At 43.9% G+C, this 18,294-nt stretch overlaps 1 protein-coding gene across 5 annotated transcripts in view; it reads right to left on the minus strand.

Moving 5' to 3' along the window:
• The window catches only part of DIAPH3 (diaphanous related formin 3), a 494,215-nt gene that overhangs the window by 285,472 nt on the left and 190,449 nt on the right, over positions 1–18,294 (minus strand). For all 5 annotated transcript variants that reach the window (XM_030200561.1, XM_030200564.1, XM_030200562.1 and 2 more), the window contains 2 exons: positions 13,589–13,681; positions 2,935–3,029 (listed from right to left, as the gene is read on the minus strand). In XM_030200561.1, coding sequence (XP_030056421.1) covers positions 2,935–3,029; positions 13,589–13,681 — 188 coding nt within the window. The remainder of the gene's footprint in view (positions 1–2,934; positions 3,030–13,588; positions 13,682–18,294) is intronic.

An 18,294-nucleotide genomic window follows, 5' to 3' on the forward strand; every position in this document is an offset into this window, starting at 1 on the left:
GACGTCGGGGACCTCACCCCGGGCGATGGGCCAGCCGGCGCCACGCTCGACGGTACCGGAGGCGCAAGCACCGCCGGTACCGGAGGGGTAGGGCGCAACAGCTCTCCCAGAATCTCTGGGAGAACGGCCTGGAGGCTCTCGTTCAGAGCGGCTGCAGAGAAAGGCATAGAGGTCGATGCAGGCGTCGACGTCAGAACCTGTTCCGGGCGTGGAGGCTGTTCCGGGCTGTCCAGAGTGGAGCGCATCGACACCTCTTGAACAGAGGGTGAGCGGTCCTCTCGGTGCCGATGCCTGCTGGGTGCCGAATCCCTCGGCGACCCAGAGCTCTCGGTGCCGACGCGGGGAGGGGACCGGTGTCGATGCTTCTTCGACTTCTTCCGAAGCATGTCACCGGAGCTCCCCGGCACCGACGAGGAGGAAGTAGAATCCATCCGTCGCTTCCTCGGGGCCGAGACCGAAGAGGGTCGATCTCGGGGGGGCTGTACCGCAGGAGCCCTCAGGGTAGGAGGAGACCCACCCGAGGGCTCACCGCCACCAGCAGGGGAATGGACAGCCCTCACCTGCACTCCACTCGATGCACCACCGTCCGACGACATCAGTAGACGAGGTCCCGGTACCACCGACGTCGATGCAGCTATCCGATGTCTCGGCGCCGATGCAGAGGGCCGATGCCTCGATGCACTCGATGCACTGGCAGCCAAGGATGAAGGTCTGGACGCTGATGACGTCGATGCACACGATGACCCCGGTGCCGATGCCGACGAAGAGCCCGAGAACAAAACGTTCCACTGGGCTAATCTCGCCACTTGAGTCCGCCTTTGTAACAAGGAACACAGACTACAGTTCTGGGGACGGTGCTCGGCCCCCAGACACTGAAGACACGAAGAGTGCCTATCAGTGAGCGAGATTACCCGGGCGCACTGGGTGCACTTCTTGAAGCCGCTGGAAGGCTTCGATGTCATGGGCGGAAAAATCACGCCGGCGAAGTCAAAATCCGAAATGACGAATTTGGAGCACCAAAACTTTAAGGGAGAAAAAATCTCGACCGAGGCCGAAAAGAGGCCTACCCCGACGACGAAAGAAAACTTACCGGGGCAAAACTGGAAATACGGGAAGGGGCAAACGAAACCCAAGGGGGTTTTCGGAGCACTTTCCGAACGAAAATACAACTTTTCCGAAGAAAAACACGTCGATTAAGATAACGGACGCGCGAGGTCGACTCTCCGGGGCTCGACACGACAAAAACACAGCCGTACCGAGTGCGGACGAAAGAAGACTGGCCGGCTCGCGCCGGTTTCGGGCGGGAAGACGGCCGCGCATGCGCGGTGCGCGCGGGCGCACGAGAGCTAGCAAAGGTCTTTGCTAGGAAGATTCCGATTGGAGGGGCTGCCGAGGACGTCACCCATCAGTGAGAACAAGCAGCCTGCTTGTCCTCGGAGAAGTATTACTTCGGACTGTGAAATCCTTGACTCAGGAAACGACATCTGTCTAGGAAAGTAATTTATTTTCTAATGATTTTATGTCTTTTTAGGATCAAGATTGATCACTTTTTGGACATGTTTGACCCTAATCTGCCTTATAATGATATACACAAACTCTGTTGATTCTTGGATGGAGTTTGAAGTGACTGTTGAGAGCAAAATCTGTTCTATTTTTATGGTATTTAAACTCTACCATCAATGTTCCCTCTAAGTCAGGGAAGTAGATGCATAAGTCATGATGTCTTCTGAGTGCAAGTGGGTTGGCCTGGGAAGCCCTCGGCTGGGGGAGGGAGGGGAGGACAGAACAACTTTCAAAAAATTATTTCAGAATTGAAAGGTTAAATATTTTTTAATGAACAGCAAATATAACTAAACATAAAATATACCTCTAGTCATCTTTGGCATGATAGCATTAGCAATTAATTTAAGAGCCTGAGATCGTACTCCACATAACCTAGGTTAGCAGTGCATAAACCCACCCATTAGGAGACACTGCAACTGTAAGCTCTTGCTGAAAACCCAATGTATATTCTGAAATGCAGTACAATCTAGGTTTAGTGAAAATGGCAAAAGCCTGCCTGGTTGTCATCAAATACTTTCTCTATTTCTAAAAAAAGAAAAAAAAAATCAACTACCAAGCCATCACAATTTTACCAAAAAAGGGCACATATGAAATAGGCTGAAAATTCTCAACCAGGCCTATGTCTAGTGGCAGCTTCCTTCAGTATGTTTAACGACTAATGTCTAAAAGAAGGAAAAGTATTACATCATCACAAATTCTATTGTAATACTCCACATGCCACTCACACAAGAGATTCTGGGCTTAGGGCTTACGTCAAAAATACATATAGTCTATTTCATATTATCATCCACCACCTCCATGCTCTTGAACGTCCATTTTTCCCATGACCCTCTCCAAAAAAGTAATAACAGCAACACTGGATCTCCTTGTCTCCTGCCTATTCTTGCTTTTATCCACTTAATCTTCTTCGATATTTCAGCCAGCTCTGATATTCTGCATAAAGTTTTCATTGCCCAAATTAGTTTTTCATGTCTTTCAACACTTGCCAGTGAGCCCCACAATCCTTCAAGCCATATCAAATTGATCTTCTTGAAGTCAGTAAAGCAATGGTAGATGTTTTTTTTTGTTGTTGTTGTTGTTTTTTCACTTGTTTAGCATTTCTTCAATAATTAGACAAAGCATCAATATCTGCTAAATATTAGTTCCATTTTTTCTAAAGTCTCTTTTCAACATCTCCTGCAGAATATTCAACAATTTATAGATGTGTGATAAGCACTATTTTTCCATAGTTTGACCCTGCAAATACACATTTTTGTAGGGATCTCTCTGAGGCTTTACATAATATCCAACATTTTATCAAATAAAACTGCAAGGAATAAATTCAAAATAAAATATTTAAGCAAAGTTTAAAATGTATGCCGATTTGTTTACCTGAATCATGGTTTCTGCCAACTGTGTTTCATCTATTTCCAATATCATTCTTTTCATTTCCTCATAAGGAATTCGGAATGAACCCAGAAAAATGGCTGAAACAAATTTTAAAAGAAAAATAGCTGAAACAGGAATACACAAAATCTAACTCCACCCCAGTTTCTTCAAGCTGATATTTCTATCTACAATAAAATGGATATCACTAACATATTACAATTAGATAAAGCACTTTCCTGATAACTATGACAAAGTCCAGGTAAAAACCACAACAAACCTCAACCTTATGGATGGATTTTTAAGCATTTAATTGGTTTGTTGGAATAATGCTTAAAAAAATAAAACCACTAAAGGGCGAAGCTATTAAGCTGTGATAAAATATGACATTTTAACGCGGTTCAATTACTATGGAAGTCACTAACCTGAGGTAAAGCAGAACTACAGATTTGTGATTCCATGGTAAAGGAGCAACACAATTTGCAATCAACCTTGCAAGCTGCATTATTCTACTCCCCAGCAGCATTAGGCTGCTAACTTGCAGTAAAATAGAAGTCATCTAGGGTTCTTGGGCCCCTTTATTTGATATACCACTATAATGTAAAATAGCTAAGTGGCATAGAATAGAGAAATAAGGAGGGAGGAGGAGGAACACAAAAGGAGTCTAGGTTACAATTTATTATAAAACATAATAAAAGCTATAAAATATATACAACAAAGTTATATAAAACACAATAGAGGGGTATAGTAAAAGTGTAAAAGCACCAAAACAAGTGAAGGGATGAGAAAAGGCAGCCCTAGGGTACTGACCAAACAGAAGACTCAAATTAGTTAGAAGGAAAAGCCTTCAAAAAGAAATAAGCTTTCAACATCCATTTGAACTTTTTAGAAGAGGTTTCTAAGATCAAGGTCTAGGGGATAGAGTCAAGACAGCAGCAAAAGACAGGAGAAGGTTGCAAGATTGAGACGGATACTGTTACCACCCCTCTCGGCTGGACTGTAGTGATGTGGTCCCAGATACCTGATGGTTGTAGTCATGGTGAATATCCAGGGAACACACACTCACAGCCGAGGGAGTGGAACAAATAAACTAACCTCATCCATTACTCTCAAATAATAAAGGAGGAAAAGAAACTAAATTTAGGATTTGTTCCTGAACTGGAAGAACCGCACCTTCAGATTTACAAATTATCTTTTCTTTATTGAATACAAATGCAAGCAAATTTTCATTCAAATAAACTCAAATTCACAATTAGTGTGAGGCTTAATAGAACTGCAATAACATATTCAACATCCTTAACTTTGTCTGTTTCACCTAAAAAGGCAGAAAAGAACCTTTTCAGATACGTATTTAAATTGTCTTTTATCAAAATCAGATATTGGTGGTTATTCTCTTTCCAGATGTAAAAATTGGTCTTTTTGTGTGCACTATTGGTGTTTTTGCAGGGATCTCATGGATTTTTAATATCTGATGGTCTGTTCCTTTGTTTTCCCTTAAAATGTTGTGAAAAAAATTAATATATTCCGTTCAACACCCTTGGCAATGTCACTTAGCTGTAGTTGAATTTACTTAGATGTCTTTCTTGCGTTGGAGCTCATCTGGAAATCCTTCAGCGGATGATCTACAGAAATCTTCTTCCTAAAACCTCACTTATAAAGAAAATAAATGGAGGCAAAGCCCTTAAAACTCCCTGCTTGTCCAGGAACGGACTCCACTCTGGTGACAATTAATCAGTTCTCAATACTGTGGCCACACTCTCTAATTGAAATAAAATAAGTTACAGGTTTTCTCACTACAAAACCTATTTCTCACTGTTGATTCCCTATTGTAAACGGTTGCAGAAGATTCCATCTCACAGACTTCACATAAAAACATAACATTTCCCCTTATAGTAATCAAATCTGTTTTGAAAATGCAGCACACTCATACAGAAGCAGTGCAGGATTTTCTGTAATCTGCAGTCAGATTCCAAACCCTGTATTCCAAATATCAAATTCACCTTCAACTTTAAATCCTTATACACTATTTCCTGACTCCCTTATAGGCTCTCTCATTTAGTACAATTCCCAGCACAAAGCTCAACCTCTCTCACTCTTACCAAGATAGGCAGCCATGTGTCCTCTTAGTACCTTTGCATATAGACTCTCATTCCACCTTCCATGACCGTAAATTCCCTTAGAACTTAACCATTCCATTCGCTGCATGCAGGGACATACCTCTGTTTCACTCCAAACCAAACTAAATTTGGTTTAAAATTTCTCACAGCTTTCTATAAGTACAGTTCTCACTCACCTGAAACACACCAGTTTTCCCCACATGTATTCACAGCAATACAACCATGAGAAAGGCAGTCTGTTTATTTAAGTACTCACTTCTAAACTCAAATCATCTCATTCTCAGTACCAAGGTTCACCTTCACTCACTTTCAATATCAAAGTACCCCTTTTCAATGTCACATTTCACTTTAAACTCATAAAATATACTTTTATTTCTTACATTTCACACACTCAGCCTTTCTCTCCATGCTCACAGCCCTGGTCTTCAGTTCACCAGTCTCCCTGGCAACTCACCCCCACTAGTGCAACACCTGACATCACTCAACCAATCAGCTTGTCAGCCAAAGACTGTTTTTTCCCCCCTCTGATCTGTTTAGAATCTCCCTCCCCCATAGAAGTAAATGCAAAAATTCCTATACAGAGAATTTCAAAGTCAATTTTAACCTGACTTGTACCCAAAACAGAAAGGAACATTTTAAAGTACAATCCCCACCTAATCATGGATTATTTCTTGAAAAATAAAATCATATTTAAGAAACATCTCACACTTTCTTCTAACTCCATTAATAATTTCCAAACTAACTTTAAACCTTTGTCCAGCCAGCAGCATCCACCAAAACCCTGGAACAGCCCCCCCAGAGCCCCAGGAAAAAAACATTTAATATATGTTACCATATATTACAATACATAGGTAAGAGGATAATTCAAATGTTACGGTGAGAACAGTAGACGGCACAAATAGGTACATACAGGATGAGGAAACTTATGAAATAAGAGTACCAATATAGAAAGCTTGATGTGAAATAATGAGAAGTTCAAATTATCATCCAGTAAGGATGGCAAGCCAGTGTTGTTCTCTCCCCCAGCCGGTTTCAAAATTGCTTCCGCAATCCCTAGTGGTAGTACCCAACCATTTAGGCCCAGCAATGGCAGGCGCAACTGATGATTGCTTCTACTCCTAACCCTAAAACCACTAGTAACTGCTGGTGGTATATATTTGGGAGCTTTAATGGTTAATACTTAATGTGTGAGAAGCAACTGGGTTGGCCTAGAAAGCCTTTGGCGGGGGTGGGGGGGGGGAGACTGTGAACAATTTTCAAAACATTATTTCAAAATTGAGAGGTTAAATATTTTTAAACAGCAAATAAAACGGAACATAAAATATACCTATAGTAGTATTTGTCATGATAGCATTAGCAGTACATTTAAGAGCCTGAGATCATACTCCACATACCCTAGCTTAGCAGTGAGGTTCATTGCAACTGTAGCTCTTGCTGAAAAAACAATGCAGCACAGTCTAGGTACAGTGAAAATGGCATGTTGGTCCCTTTAAGAGACATTCCCCAAGAGCATCGGGCCACACATTAATTGAATGCAATCTATGTTATTTGATTTGCATAATTAGGTATTTTGCAGGCATTTGCATGCTTTCCATCTCATTATATAGTCTGCTGTACCTTAAATTAATGTGCACTAAAGTAATGTAACCTGACTTTTGCCATTTAGTGCACATTGAGGCAAACATGATGCATTACTCCCTTAATGAAATTATCCTTGAATATATAATCTAAATATAATTTGATCATTTTGACTTAATAGAACTATATTTTGACTGCTATAGACTAGTAAATATCTACACAGATAAAATTTACAGTATTTAAAAAAACCCCATTTAATTTAGAAGCTGACCCCCTGAGGCTGAAAACAGCACCCAAATAGAGAACAGTAAAATAAATAAATAAATCGACATATAGGTAGTAGTTTTATATGGTATTTTTCAAGCATATATGACGCATAGAGAAAATGATAGCACGTAAAGACATTACAGCCTATCCAGTTTGCCCACTCATACCATCTACTATACCGCCCTCAGGAGATCTTCTGTGCTTGCTACTTTGAGCTCAGATACAGAATTTATCTCAACCACTTCCACCAGGAGGCCATTCCACACGTCCACCACCCTATCCATCAACAAGTATTACTGAGTGTCTTCTTTCCCCTTTATCCTATGTCCCCTCATTCCAAGGTTTCCTTTCAACTGAGATGTGTCTCCTGTGCATTTATGTCACAGCAATATTTAAATATCTCTATTGTATCTCCCCTCCTCCACCTTTCTTCCAAAGTATACATATTGAGATATTTAAATCTGTCCCCATAAGCTTTCTGACGAAAACCAATAACCATTATAGAAGACACTCTGGACCTGTTTATATCTTTTTGAAAGTGCAGTCTCCAGAACTGTACACAGTACTCTAAATGGGGTCTCAAACTTATACAAAGGCACTATCACCTCCTTTTTTTCTGCTGGTCATTTATTTCCCTATATGGAACAATAGAGGCTGTGTGATCTACACGTAGATAATCCGCAAGAGAACAATGCAGACCAAAGTGAAGATAATACACTTTTTATTAAAAACAATTGTCCAACATGGCCACATTTCACCTCCCAGAGGCTGCATCAGGAGCTTATCATCCCACTATAAAAATATACATAAAAATAAAAGGCATTAAATATAATAAATTATTAATCCAGTTAAAAGTAATCCAAACAAAAACTAACCCCAAAACAAGTACAGACATATGCTCATTAACAATATAAGCATAAAAATATTATTCACTCAGTATGTTAAGACACATTCAATTACTAATCTTCAAAAAACATACATACAAAGCATATTGTCATACATGCCTCTTACGAAACAACTTAAAAAGGACACATACCTATCAGGATCCCCAAAGGCATATAAACCTGATAGCAACTGAAACAAAAACTAGGGGCCCTGTTTACTAAAGACTGATTTAGTGAAAAAGGGTCTTGATCTCTAGTTTCCAAAGTGAATTAAAGACACTTGAGACCACCTTAGAAACTTCACTTTCAAGGGTAAGGAATTGATAAATCGTGATTCCTAATATTCTCACTGATAAGTCAAGGGGATACGTGATGCTCTCTAATGTAAAAGTTTTAAGATTTATAGGGTGGTGAGGGTTAGTTACTATTAGAAACTTAGGTTTTTTTCAGTATTGAGTTTTAATATAAAATTAGATGCCCAAGATTCCATTAATTTGATGCCTATTTTGATCAAGATGATTATTTCATAAAATATTTAGAGAATGGGATATAAATGGTGACATCATTGGCATAAATGAATGACAAAAGACCATTTATTTCTAGTGGATTACCTAAGAGATCATCATAATATTGAACAGGATGGGGGACAGAGGAGAACCTTGAGGTACTCCACAATCAGGAAAACATATTGAAGAAATTGCACTTGATTGTTTGGCTTGATATGACCTTTTTGTTTCCGACATTGATTTTTGTATCAAATTGTCTCAATGCTTGCCTCCTACAGAACATTTTAAATAGTGATACTCAGCTATAACATTTTGAGGCATACTTATAATCCCCCCTCCACCCACCCCTGAGCTTGCTATTCCTATACAGATAACCCAATTAACAATATTCCTCAATAAAGTCACATGTACCAGCATTATTTAAGACCGGGGTTATCCGATGTGAGTTATTAAGAAGGCCTACAAGAGAGCACAGTGGGCAGAACGCTCTTATTAGTTATATCCCTCACAAAGGCAGTCTGACAAACAATGTGTGTGTTACTGTACTCAGAGATACAGAATGCAAGAAGTAATTTTGAAATATTGGCACATTTTAAAATTTCACACCTGTTGTCAGGAACTTCCTCTTTTTGCTTTCAAGCATGGCAGAAATTTGCAAGACTGTTTGGTGTCTTTGGACATCCCTGAACCTATTATTGCAAGCACTATTACTTCTACCCCTGAGAAGTTTTCATGTGGGTCTTGCAGTTTTTGCTCTTCATCTTTTGCAGGGATGTGGTTTGTCTGAAGGATCAAAGAATAAGGTTAAGACATGCTACCATGTATGTGACTGCAAATGTTTAATTGGACTTCGGAATAAGGTCTGATGTCAGGATGTTTCAGCACCGATGGTATCATATCGTCTACAGTTACACCATGAGTTTGGATGCTTAACGTTTTGTATTTTGGAAACTGTACATCCTCCATATTGCGATAGAGACTACTTCTTTACCTTTGTTAAAGGAATAAATATGGAATTTTACATTAAATACTGTAAAACCAAATGGTCTAAACCATGAAATAGATTGGTATTGGAAACGAGAGACAGAAAGTTGTTTGCTCTCGTCTTGGGAAGATGGGCCCTAGCTGTCAGAGTCCAGCAAAGCTCCTATGAATTCTAGTTGTTGAGATAAGGGAACACATGCTCTCCCAGTCTGCATAGCGATGCTGCAACCACCACCAGGCATTTTGTAAACACCCTGGGTGCAGAGGCGAGCCCAAAGGGCAGCACACAATATTGGAAGTGATGTGTTCCCAGACAGAATCGCAGATACTTCTTGTGAGCTGGAAGTATCGGAAAGTGAGTGTAATCATCCTTTAAGTCCAGAGAGCATAGCCAATCGTTTTTCTAAATCATCTGAATCATGGGAAGAAGGGTGCCCAGGGAAACCATCCTGAACTTTTCACGGACCAGATATTTGTTCAGGGCCCTTAGGTCTAGGATGGGACGTATCCCCCGTTTTCTTTTGCACAAGAAAGTACCTGGAATAGAATCCCAGCCCTTCTTGCCCTGGTGGAACGGGCTTGACCGCATTGGCGCTGAGAAGGGCAGAGAGTTCCTCTGCAAGTACCTGCCTGTGCTGGAAGCTGAAAGACTGAGCTCCCGGTGGACAATTTGGAGGTCTGGAGATCAAATTGAGGGAGTACCCCAACCGGACTATTTGAAGAACCCACCGGTCGGAGGTTATGAGAGACCACCTTTGGTGAAAAAATTTTAACCTCCCTCCAACCGGTAGATCGTCCGGCACAGGTACGTTTATGGCGGCTATGCTCAGCTGGAGGCAGTCAAAAGCCCGTCCCTTGTTTTCGCTGGGGAGCTGCAGGGGCCTGTCTGGGCACACGCTGTTGACGTGAACGAGCGCACTGGGGCTGAGCCTGAGGAGGCTGTCGGGGAAGGTGGATTGTACCTACGCTTATTGTAAGCATAAGGAGCATTCCTCCTTCCCCTGAAAAATCGTCTCCCTGTTGAGGTAGATGCTGAAGGTGCCCGGTGGGAGAGTTTGTTGCGGGCGGTTTCCTGCTGGTGGAGCTGCTCTACCACCTGCTTGACCTTCTCACCAAAAATATTATCCCCCCGGCAAGGAACATCCGCAAGCCACTGCTGGGTCCGATTGTCCAGGTCAGAGGCACGCAGCCATGAGAGTCTGTGCATCACTATACCTTGAGCAGCAGATCTGGATGCAACATCAAAAGTTTCATAAGCACCCCTGGACAGGAATTTATGACACACCTTCAGCTGCTTGACCACCTCCTGAAAAGGCCTGGCATGCTACGGAGGGAGCTTATCCACTAAGTCCGCCAGTTGCTTCACATTGTTCCGCATGTGGATGCTTGTGTAGAGCTGGTAGGACTGAATTTTGGACACGAGCATAGAGGACTGGTATGCCTTCCTCCCAAAAGAGTCTAAAGTCCTAGCTTCTTGCCCCGGGGACGCCGAGGCGAAATCACTAGTACTTCTGGCTATCTTGAGAGCAGAATCCAGAACCGCAAAGACGTGAAGTAACTGCAACCTCATCAACTCAGGTTCCCCATGGAATCCGAAATTGGGACTCTGCTTTCTTTGGGATGGTGGGATTAGATAAAAGTTTCATCCAGTTCCTCAACAATGACTCCTTGAAGACATTATGGAGAGGGGCAATGGATGACTCTTTAGGTGGCAAAGGATAATCCAGGACCTCGAGCACCTCAGTCCTGGGCTGATCCTCATTTACCACAGGGAAGGGAATGCCCACAGACATTTCCTGGACAAAGGAGGAGAAGGATAGACACTCCGGCGAAGAAAGCTTCCTCTCAGGTGAAGGAGTGGGATCAGAAGGAAAACCACAACACTCCTTGAAAGAGAAATATCTGGGGTCTTCCCCTTCATCCCAGGAGGCATCGTCCTCGGTATCAGACAAGAGTTCACGAACTACAGTCCAAAACCGGGCCCGTCTCGATGCCGAAGAAAGATGTCCTCGATGGCGATGTCAAGAGGTTGACTCCCATGCCGGTGGCGATGAAGCTCCCTCCATCGACGTCAACGGGGAGTCAACCTGGGTGGCAGCCGAGGCCGCAAGCGGTACCGGCGTCGGAGACCTCACCACAGGCACTGAGCCAGCCGCCACTTCCATCGTCGGTACCAGAGGCGCAAGCACCCCCCGGGTACTGGAACAGAGTGCTGCAGCAGCCCTTCCAGAAGGCGTGGAAGAATGGCTCAGATGCTCTCCTCAAGAGTCGCTGTCGAGGAAGGCTGGGAGGCCGGTGCAGGAGTCGAAGTCAGAATCTGCGAAGGCCTGGGAGGCGGTACCGGGCTGTCCGGAGATCGACGCATTGACACCTCTTGTATGGAGGGGGAGCACTCCTCACGGCATCGACGCTTTTTGGGTGCTGAATCCTTTGATGCCCCAGAGCTCCAGGTACCGTGTCTCGGAGACCGGTGCCAATGCTTCTTAGCCTTCGCTCGAAGCACGTCACCGGTACTCCTTGGTACCGACGAGGAGGACGTGGAATCCACATGCCTCCTCGGGGTCGGGTCCAACAACGGTCGGTCCTGGTGGGCCTGCCCCGCAGGAGTCTTCGAGATGGGTGGAGACCCACTCAACGGCTCACTGCTCCCAGCTAAAGGTGAAGTTCGGACAGCCATTACCTGTGCTCCCGATGTCAATGCCACCCCCGGTACCGATGTCGACGCCGAGGAATCAGTCGGAGCTCCGAAAAGATGGTCCCGAAGAGCTCTTCTCGACGCCTGTGTCCGCTTTTTTAAACTCAGATACCAGGGGTGCGGATCAGTGCTCGAGATAGACCATTGGCACCGAGCACCCTTCTTGAAGCCGCTGGGAGGCTTCGATGACATCAGCAGAAAAATTGCAGCGGTGAAATCAAATGGCTCGATCGTGCCAACAAAAGGCACAAAAAGGCAAAAAACTAAGAAAAAAAAAAGGGTTTGTTTTTTTTAACTGAAAAACGAAAAAGAAGAAAAAAGTGACCTAAAACAAAAAGAAAGCGCTAAACGTGAGCAAAGGGCGCCTAGTTTTCTCCAGGGACCTCCGGGAGAGAGAACAACATGCAGCCACTCTCCACCGCGGAAAAGACAAAACTGAGGCGGGAACAGACGTGCACAGGCGGGAAGATGGCCGTGCATGCGCGGTGTGTCCGTTCCACGCTCTACTGGCTGTAGCAAAGGTTTTGAAGATTTTGTTGGAAAATCTCCGTCCCTGAGGCCGCCGTCCCACATGTGAGAACAAGCAGCCTGCTTGTCCTCTGAGAAAAGACTGTATAACTAGCAGAAGGAAGGAGGTGTTGATGCCTGTACTTGTCTTTGGTGAGGCCCCATTTAGAGTACCGTGTTCAGTTTTGGAAGCAGTAAAAAGATAAAGCAGTTCAGAAGGCGGCAATGAAAATGGTTTGGTGTTCGTGCCATGCATGCATGCATGCGAAGAGATTTGATAATCTGAATATTTATACCCTAAAGAAATGGAGGGATAGTGGAAATACGATATAGATATTTGAATACATGAAAGGTATCAATATACAAATCCTTTCCAGAGACAGGAAGCAGTAAAATTAGAGGACATGAACTGAAGTTGAAGGGTGGTATGACTTAGGAGTAACATCAGGAAATACTTTTTAACAGAGAGGATGGTAGATGTCTGGAATGCCCTCCCAGGGGAAGTGGTGGAGACAAAACCAGTAACGGGATTCAAAAATGTATGGGACAAACACATAGGATTCCAAAATAGAAAGAGGATGGTATCATAAAACTTGGTTAGCTCCAAGAAGGAGACTGTGGTCATGTGTTTTAAATATTAATTGCAGAAGAAAGTGCTGCTTGTTGATTTCCTTCAGTTGTGCCCAACGCAGCCCTTGCATGTAGATATTCTGAAAACCTAAATGGCTGTATTTCTTCTACACAAGTTTAAGAACTACCATGTTATGCTGTTTAGTGTGGTCTTTTGATAAGAGACAATTAAACCCACAATCAAATGTAAAAAAATTTGAATACAAAACACTGCTGTAATACAATCACTCCAAAGATATATATTAAATTGATAATCGAGAACACAAACAGCTCTAAAAAAGACAATGAAGCAGCAATCAATCACAAAACATTTTTAGAAATTACCTTATTTCTTAAAGATAATTAAATATCCTTAGAATATATATCAACTAACTTTATAGGCTAGATTATGTCCACATACCATTAAATCTGCCCTTATGGTCAAATATGGTTCTAAAACATCATTCAATGCCAGTACCAATAAAGAACATTGTTAAAATGGAATATACTTACACAGATTCTGTGCAACCTTAGGATCTAGGACTTTAAGTTCCTTAATTCGCTTCTTAATGCATATTTTCTCTTCAAGATCTTCATCTTTTTTTGCTGATAAAGAGATTATTACATATGATTAAAATATTTTCATCAAAACTCATACAAGGCTAATAAAGCTTGTTATGAATTAAGTATAAAGAGTACATTATTGCTTATTACCAATAAAAAAAGAGCAAATATGACTTTTTAAATGACCTTTTTAAAATATATTTATATATCTTTGGGGCAGGTTATGTGATGGTTTGAGGAAGGAAGTCGCGTCTTTCTTCTCTCTGGGGCTCCCCTTCCTTCATTCCCCGAATAACTAGTGAAAATAGTACGAAACCACTCCTAAATCGTGTGCCCATCCGGTGCCTCTATATGGATTCTTTTGTTACAAAGGAGACCTGGGCGTCAGCGCTGAAATCAGGGAAAAAAAGCGCCGAGAAATAGCGTGGATTGGGGGAAGCCAAGATGGCGCCCGACCCGGTCTCGGAAACCCCGCCGAGATTTCACCCGCTGCAAGTACAGCAAATTACAGAAGCGGTGAAAGCGGCCTTACAGCCAGAGCTAACGAAGTTATCTGAACAAATAGCGGGCGTGGAATCGCTGCTAGGAGAAACAACTAGACGGACGGGGGAACTTGAAGTACGAGTGTCTGAGCTGGAGGACTTGAGCAGGGACAGGGAAACATCACTGCAGGACCTGCAGAAAATGCTGCGAGCCCAAGCGAAACACCTGGACGACCTGGAAAATAGATCTCGGAGGTCTAACCTCCGTTTGATCGGGATTCCGGAATCAGTGTCGGATCGTGCCTTACCCACTCAACTGGAGAATTGGCTGAAGTCAGAGTTCGCACTTTCGGACAGCGCGCATCACTTGGGTAGGAAAACCGAAGGAGGCAACAGACCAAGAGTGGTCATAATTAAGGTACATAACTTCCTGCACAAGGAGGAAATTTTGAGAGGTGCTCGATCTAAATAGGATCGTTTGATGGAGCAGCTGTAAACATTTTTCAGGATTATTCTGCGGCCCTGCAAGAACGCAGGAAGGCGTTCGGCCCGGTGTGCCGTCACCTGGCAGTGAAAAATCAAAGATTTATGTTACTATACCCGGCCCAGCTCAAAGTGCTGGAAGAGGGAGGCTGGAAGATGTACCATTTGCCGGAAGAGGCTCAGGGCCTGTTGCGGGACGATCCCCCATCTTCCCCTAGACAAAATGGCTGAGGAAATCTACATGAAAAGGGTTATGGTGGAGTCTGTTAGCAGGCACAAGTCGCACCTGGGCAGTTGGTAAATGGTGCACCCAGTTGATATCTGTTATGTTATACTGTCATTTTAGAACAGTACGTTTGGGGGATGTTGCATGATATGAGTAAACGGTAACTTAGTGTAAGGAAAGATGAATGGATGACAAAAGGAATGAGTGAGGGGGTGGGGGAGGGGGACCCCTGCCATTGACAGACCGGCGCTCTTCTAGTAGATGTTGCGAAATAAGAGGGCATGGGTAGTATGGGGGGGAGAAATTAGGGGAGGGGGAGGGCACGGGAGGGAGAAAGGGGGGGGGAAGGGGGGATTAAGGAACAGCAGTGGGTTGTAGGTCAGGGGCACGTCCTATGGTTATTGGGTAAAGATTGTGGGAGACTCAGGTGGAGCTGGGCGCCTGGGTTACCCGTACTTCACTCTAGTATAGTACTTATGGAAATCACCTTATTTGTGAAGGGGGGGGCGCCCGGACTAGATTCATAACTTGGAACGTAGGGGGCATAACATCTCCAATTAAGAGGGCAAAGATCTTACAAGCTTTAAAAAGACACCGTGCTGATGTGGCTTGCATTCAAGAGATTGTCACGGGAGGAATTACAAAAGTTGAAGCGAGCGTGGGTAGGAGAGGTATTCGGGGCAGAAGCTGAGGGCAGGCGAAGTGGGGTAGCAATCCTAATTCGAAAAGGTGCGGTGGCTAAGGCACAATTGGTAGGTAGTGACCCTGAGGGGAGGTATGTGGTGGTGCGCCTTTGGCTCCATCATATTGAATATTTGGTAGTAGCGTTGTATGGCCCAAACCAGCATGGGAGACCCTTTTATGACCATTTACTCCAGATGTGTCTTCCACATAGATCATTGCCACTGCTTCTAATGGGAGACTTTAACTTAGTGGCCGATCCCACAAGATTGCTCCTCCCCTGGGAGGGCGGCCCAGGGGGGCCCAGAATCTAGGACTTCAATTTATGCAGGCTCTCGAAGTGGTGGACTCTTGGCGTATTTTACATCCAGGGGAACGAGACTACACCCACCTCTCGAGAGCACATGGGACATTCTCCCGGTTGGACTATATTCTGGTAGATCGGCGGGTATTTCCGTATGTGAGTGCAGTGGAGATTGGCCCGGAGGAAATTTCAGACCACTCTATGGTTTGGCTGGATTTAGAAGACCGAGACCCAGGGATTGGGGGAGGAGGGTGGAGGTTTCCCTCATATTTGGCCAATGACTCAACGTTTAAACAACACCTGTTAGAGAGTTGGGGGGAATGTTTACGATTTAATAGAGAGCATAGGGATGACCCCATATTGTTCTGGCAAGCGGCGAAAGCAGTCCTACGGGGCGCAGTGATTGCATTTATGGTGAAACGTGAACGTAGAATCACAGGGGCGATCTTTAATCTAGAACGCAACCTGGGGAGAGCTAGACGCCGGTTTGCTGCGACCCCAACGAACCATAACCGGGAACAGATGAAAATAGCCCAAATAGCATTAAACTCACTACTACATGAAAGAGCCTCTAGAGCCTTAGCGACCAGGAAGTTCCGTTTCCAGAGATACGGGAATAAGTCAGGAGCAATGCTAGCAAGGGTGGTTAAGTCCTGGGGTGGACCTAGAGTGATAGTGGCGGTGAAAGATCGGGCAGGACACATTCAGAATGAGAGGGAGGGAGTGCAACAGGTGTTTCAGCAATTTTACAGCAATCTGTATAAAAAGCAACCCCCTCCATCTTTAGTAACCATAACGGACTATCTGAGAGAAGCTGGGATGCTGGAATTGACGGCATCGGAAGTGGAGGAACTAAATAGTCCTATCACAGGAAAGGAGCTGCAGGGAATCATTAGGTCACTCCCCTCAAACTCAGCTCCAGGCCCAGATGGCTTCACTAGCGAATTTTACAAAATTCTAAGTCCGCATATAGTGGGCCCCCTACACTCATACTTTGAAGAGGTAGTAACACAGGGACAATTTCCAGCTTATGCTAACGAAGCATTAATAACACTATTGCTTAAGCCAGGGAAACCTGAAAATCAAGCTGGCTCTTATAGACCTCTCTCACTAATCAACATAGATGTAAAAATTTTTGCAAAATTGCTGGCTAATAGACTACAAGAACACCTATCTAGGCTTATCGGTCAAGAACAAGTGGGATTTGTCCATAACAGACATTCAGGAACCAACGTGCGGCGATTGTTATTAGCCCTAGCCCATACCCAGCGTTCAGGCTGTGAAACGATGTTGGCCAGCCTGGACGCTGAAAAAGCATTTAATAAGGTGGGTTGGGATTATATGTTTGAGGTACTGCAATTTGTAGGCGTGAGAGGTTGGGCATATGGGGCTATCAGATCACTATATTCTAACCCTAAAGCAGCTGTGCTGATTAATGGAGGTAGAACTCAGCAAATATCTATAGCGAGAGGGACTAGGCAGGGCTGCCCCCTGTCTCCACTCCTCTTTGTGCTTTCCATTGAGCCATTGATTAGAAACATCCAGCGGGGAGAAGGGGTGGCAGGGGTGTCAGTGGGGGGAGATCGGGTAAAGACATTGGCCTTTGCAGATGACTTGCTGATCATTTCTATATCCCCGAGTGTGGCCTTGCCAGCCCTCTTGGAGGAGATAGAATGATTTAGTGTTATATCGGGGTTTCAAATTAATCTGGAAAAATCGCAAATTATGAGATTACATGCTCAGTTAGATGGCCCTGGCCCAGATGATTTCTCGCTGCAGAAGGCGGGGACGGAGATGAATTATCTAGGTGTATTAATTCCTAGGACATTAAGTTGTCTGTATGAGGTAAATATTCAAAAGTTGCTGAAAGACACAGCTAGAAAGCTAGAGCAGTGACAGGGTCTCCCTATTTGGACGTATCGCGCTATACAACATGATGGTTATCCCCTGCTGGTCATATGTGTTCCAAACTCTACCTCTACACTTTACTAATAGGGATGAAAGACGATTGAATGGAATGTTAAGGAAATTCCTGTGGCGGGGAAGGAAACCTAGATTCCCTTTAGACAAAATGTATGTACCAAAAGAGTACGGAGGAATGGGCTTGCAAAGTGTGCGACACTTGGCGGTCGCAAATGCTATGAGACATGTAACAGACTGGTTTCTTAACTCCACAGACTTCTCAGCCACCGCCATGGAATTGAGCTTATTTGAACCTATTCATTTTAGTAGTTGTCTCCATGGGAGTGGGGGGGCCTCTCCAATATTGAACATCTCTAATATCCTGCCACAGGCGCAAAAGGCATGGAACTGGATTTGCAGATTACACCACTTTTCGTCAAAGGTCACCCCGATGCTACCAATTTGTGGGAATCCTGAATTTCCCCCTGGAATGATATACAATGTCTTCAAACAATGGAGAGAGCGGGGTATAATTTACCTGCAACAGATTTTAACCCAGGAGGGAAAGCTGCAATCG

This window comes from Microcaecilia unicolor, chromosome 4 (genome assembly GCF_901765095.1).
Source record: "Microcaecilia unicolor chromosome 4, aMicUni1.1, whole genome shotgun sequence".
Taxonomy (NCBI): Eukaryota; Metazoa; Chordata; class Amphibia; order Gymnophiona; family Siphonopidae; genus Microcaecilia; species Microcaecilia unicolor.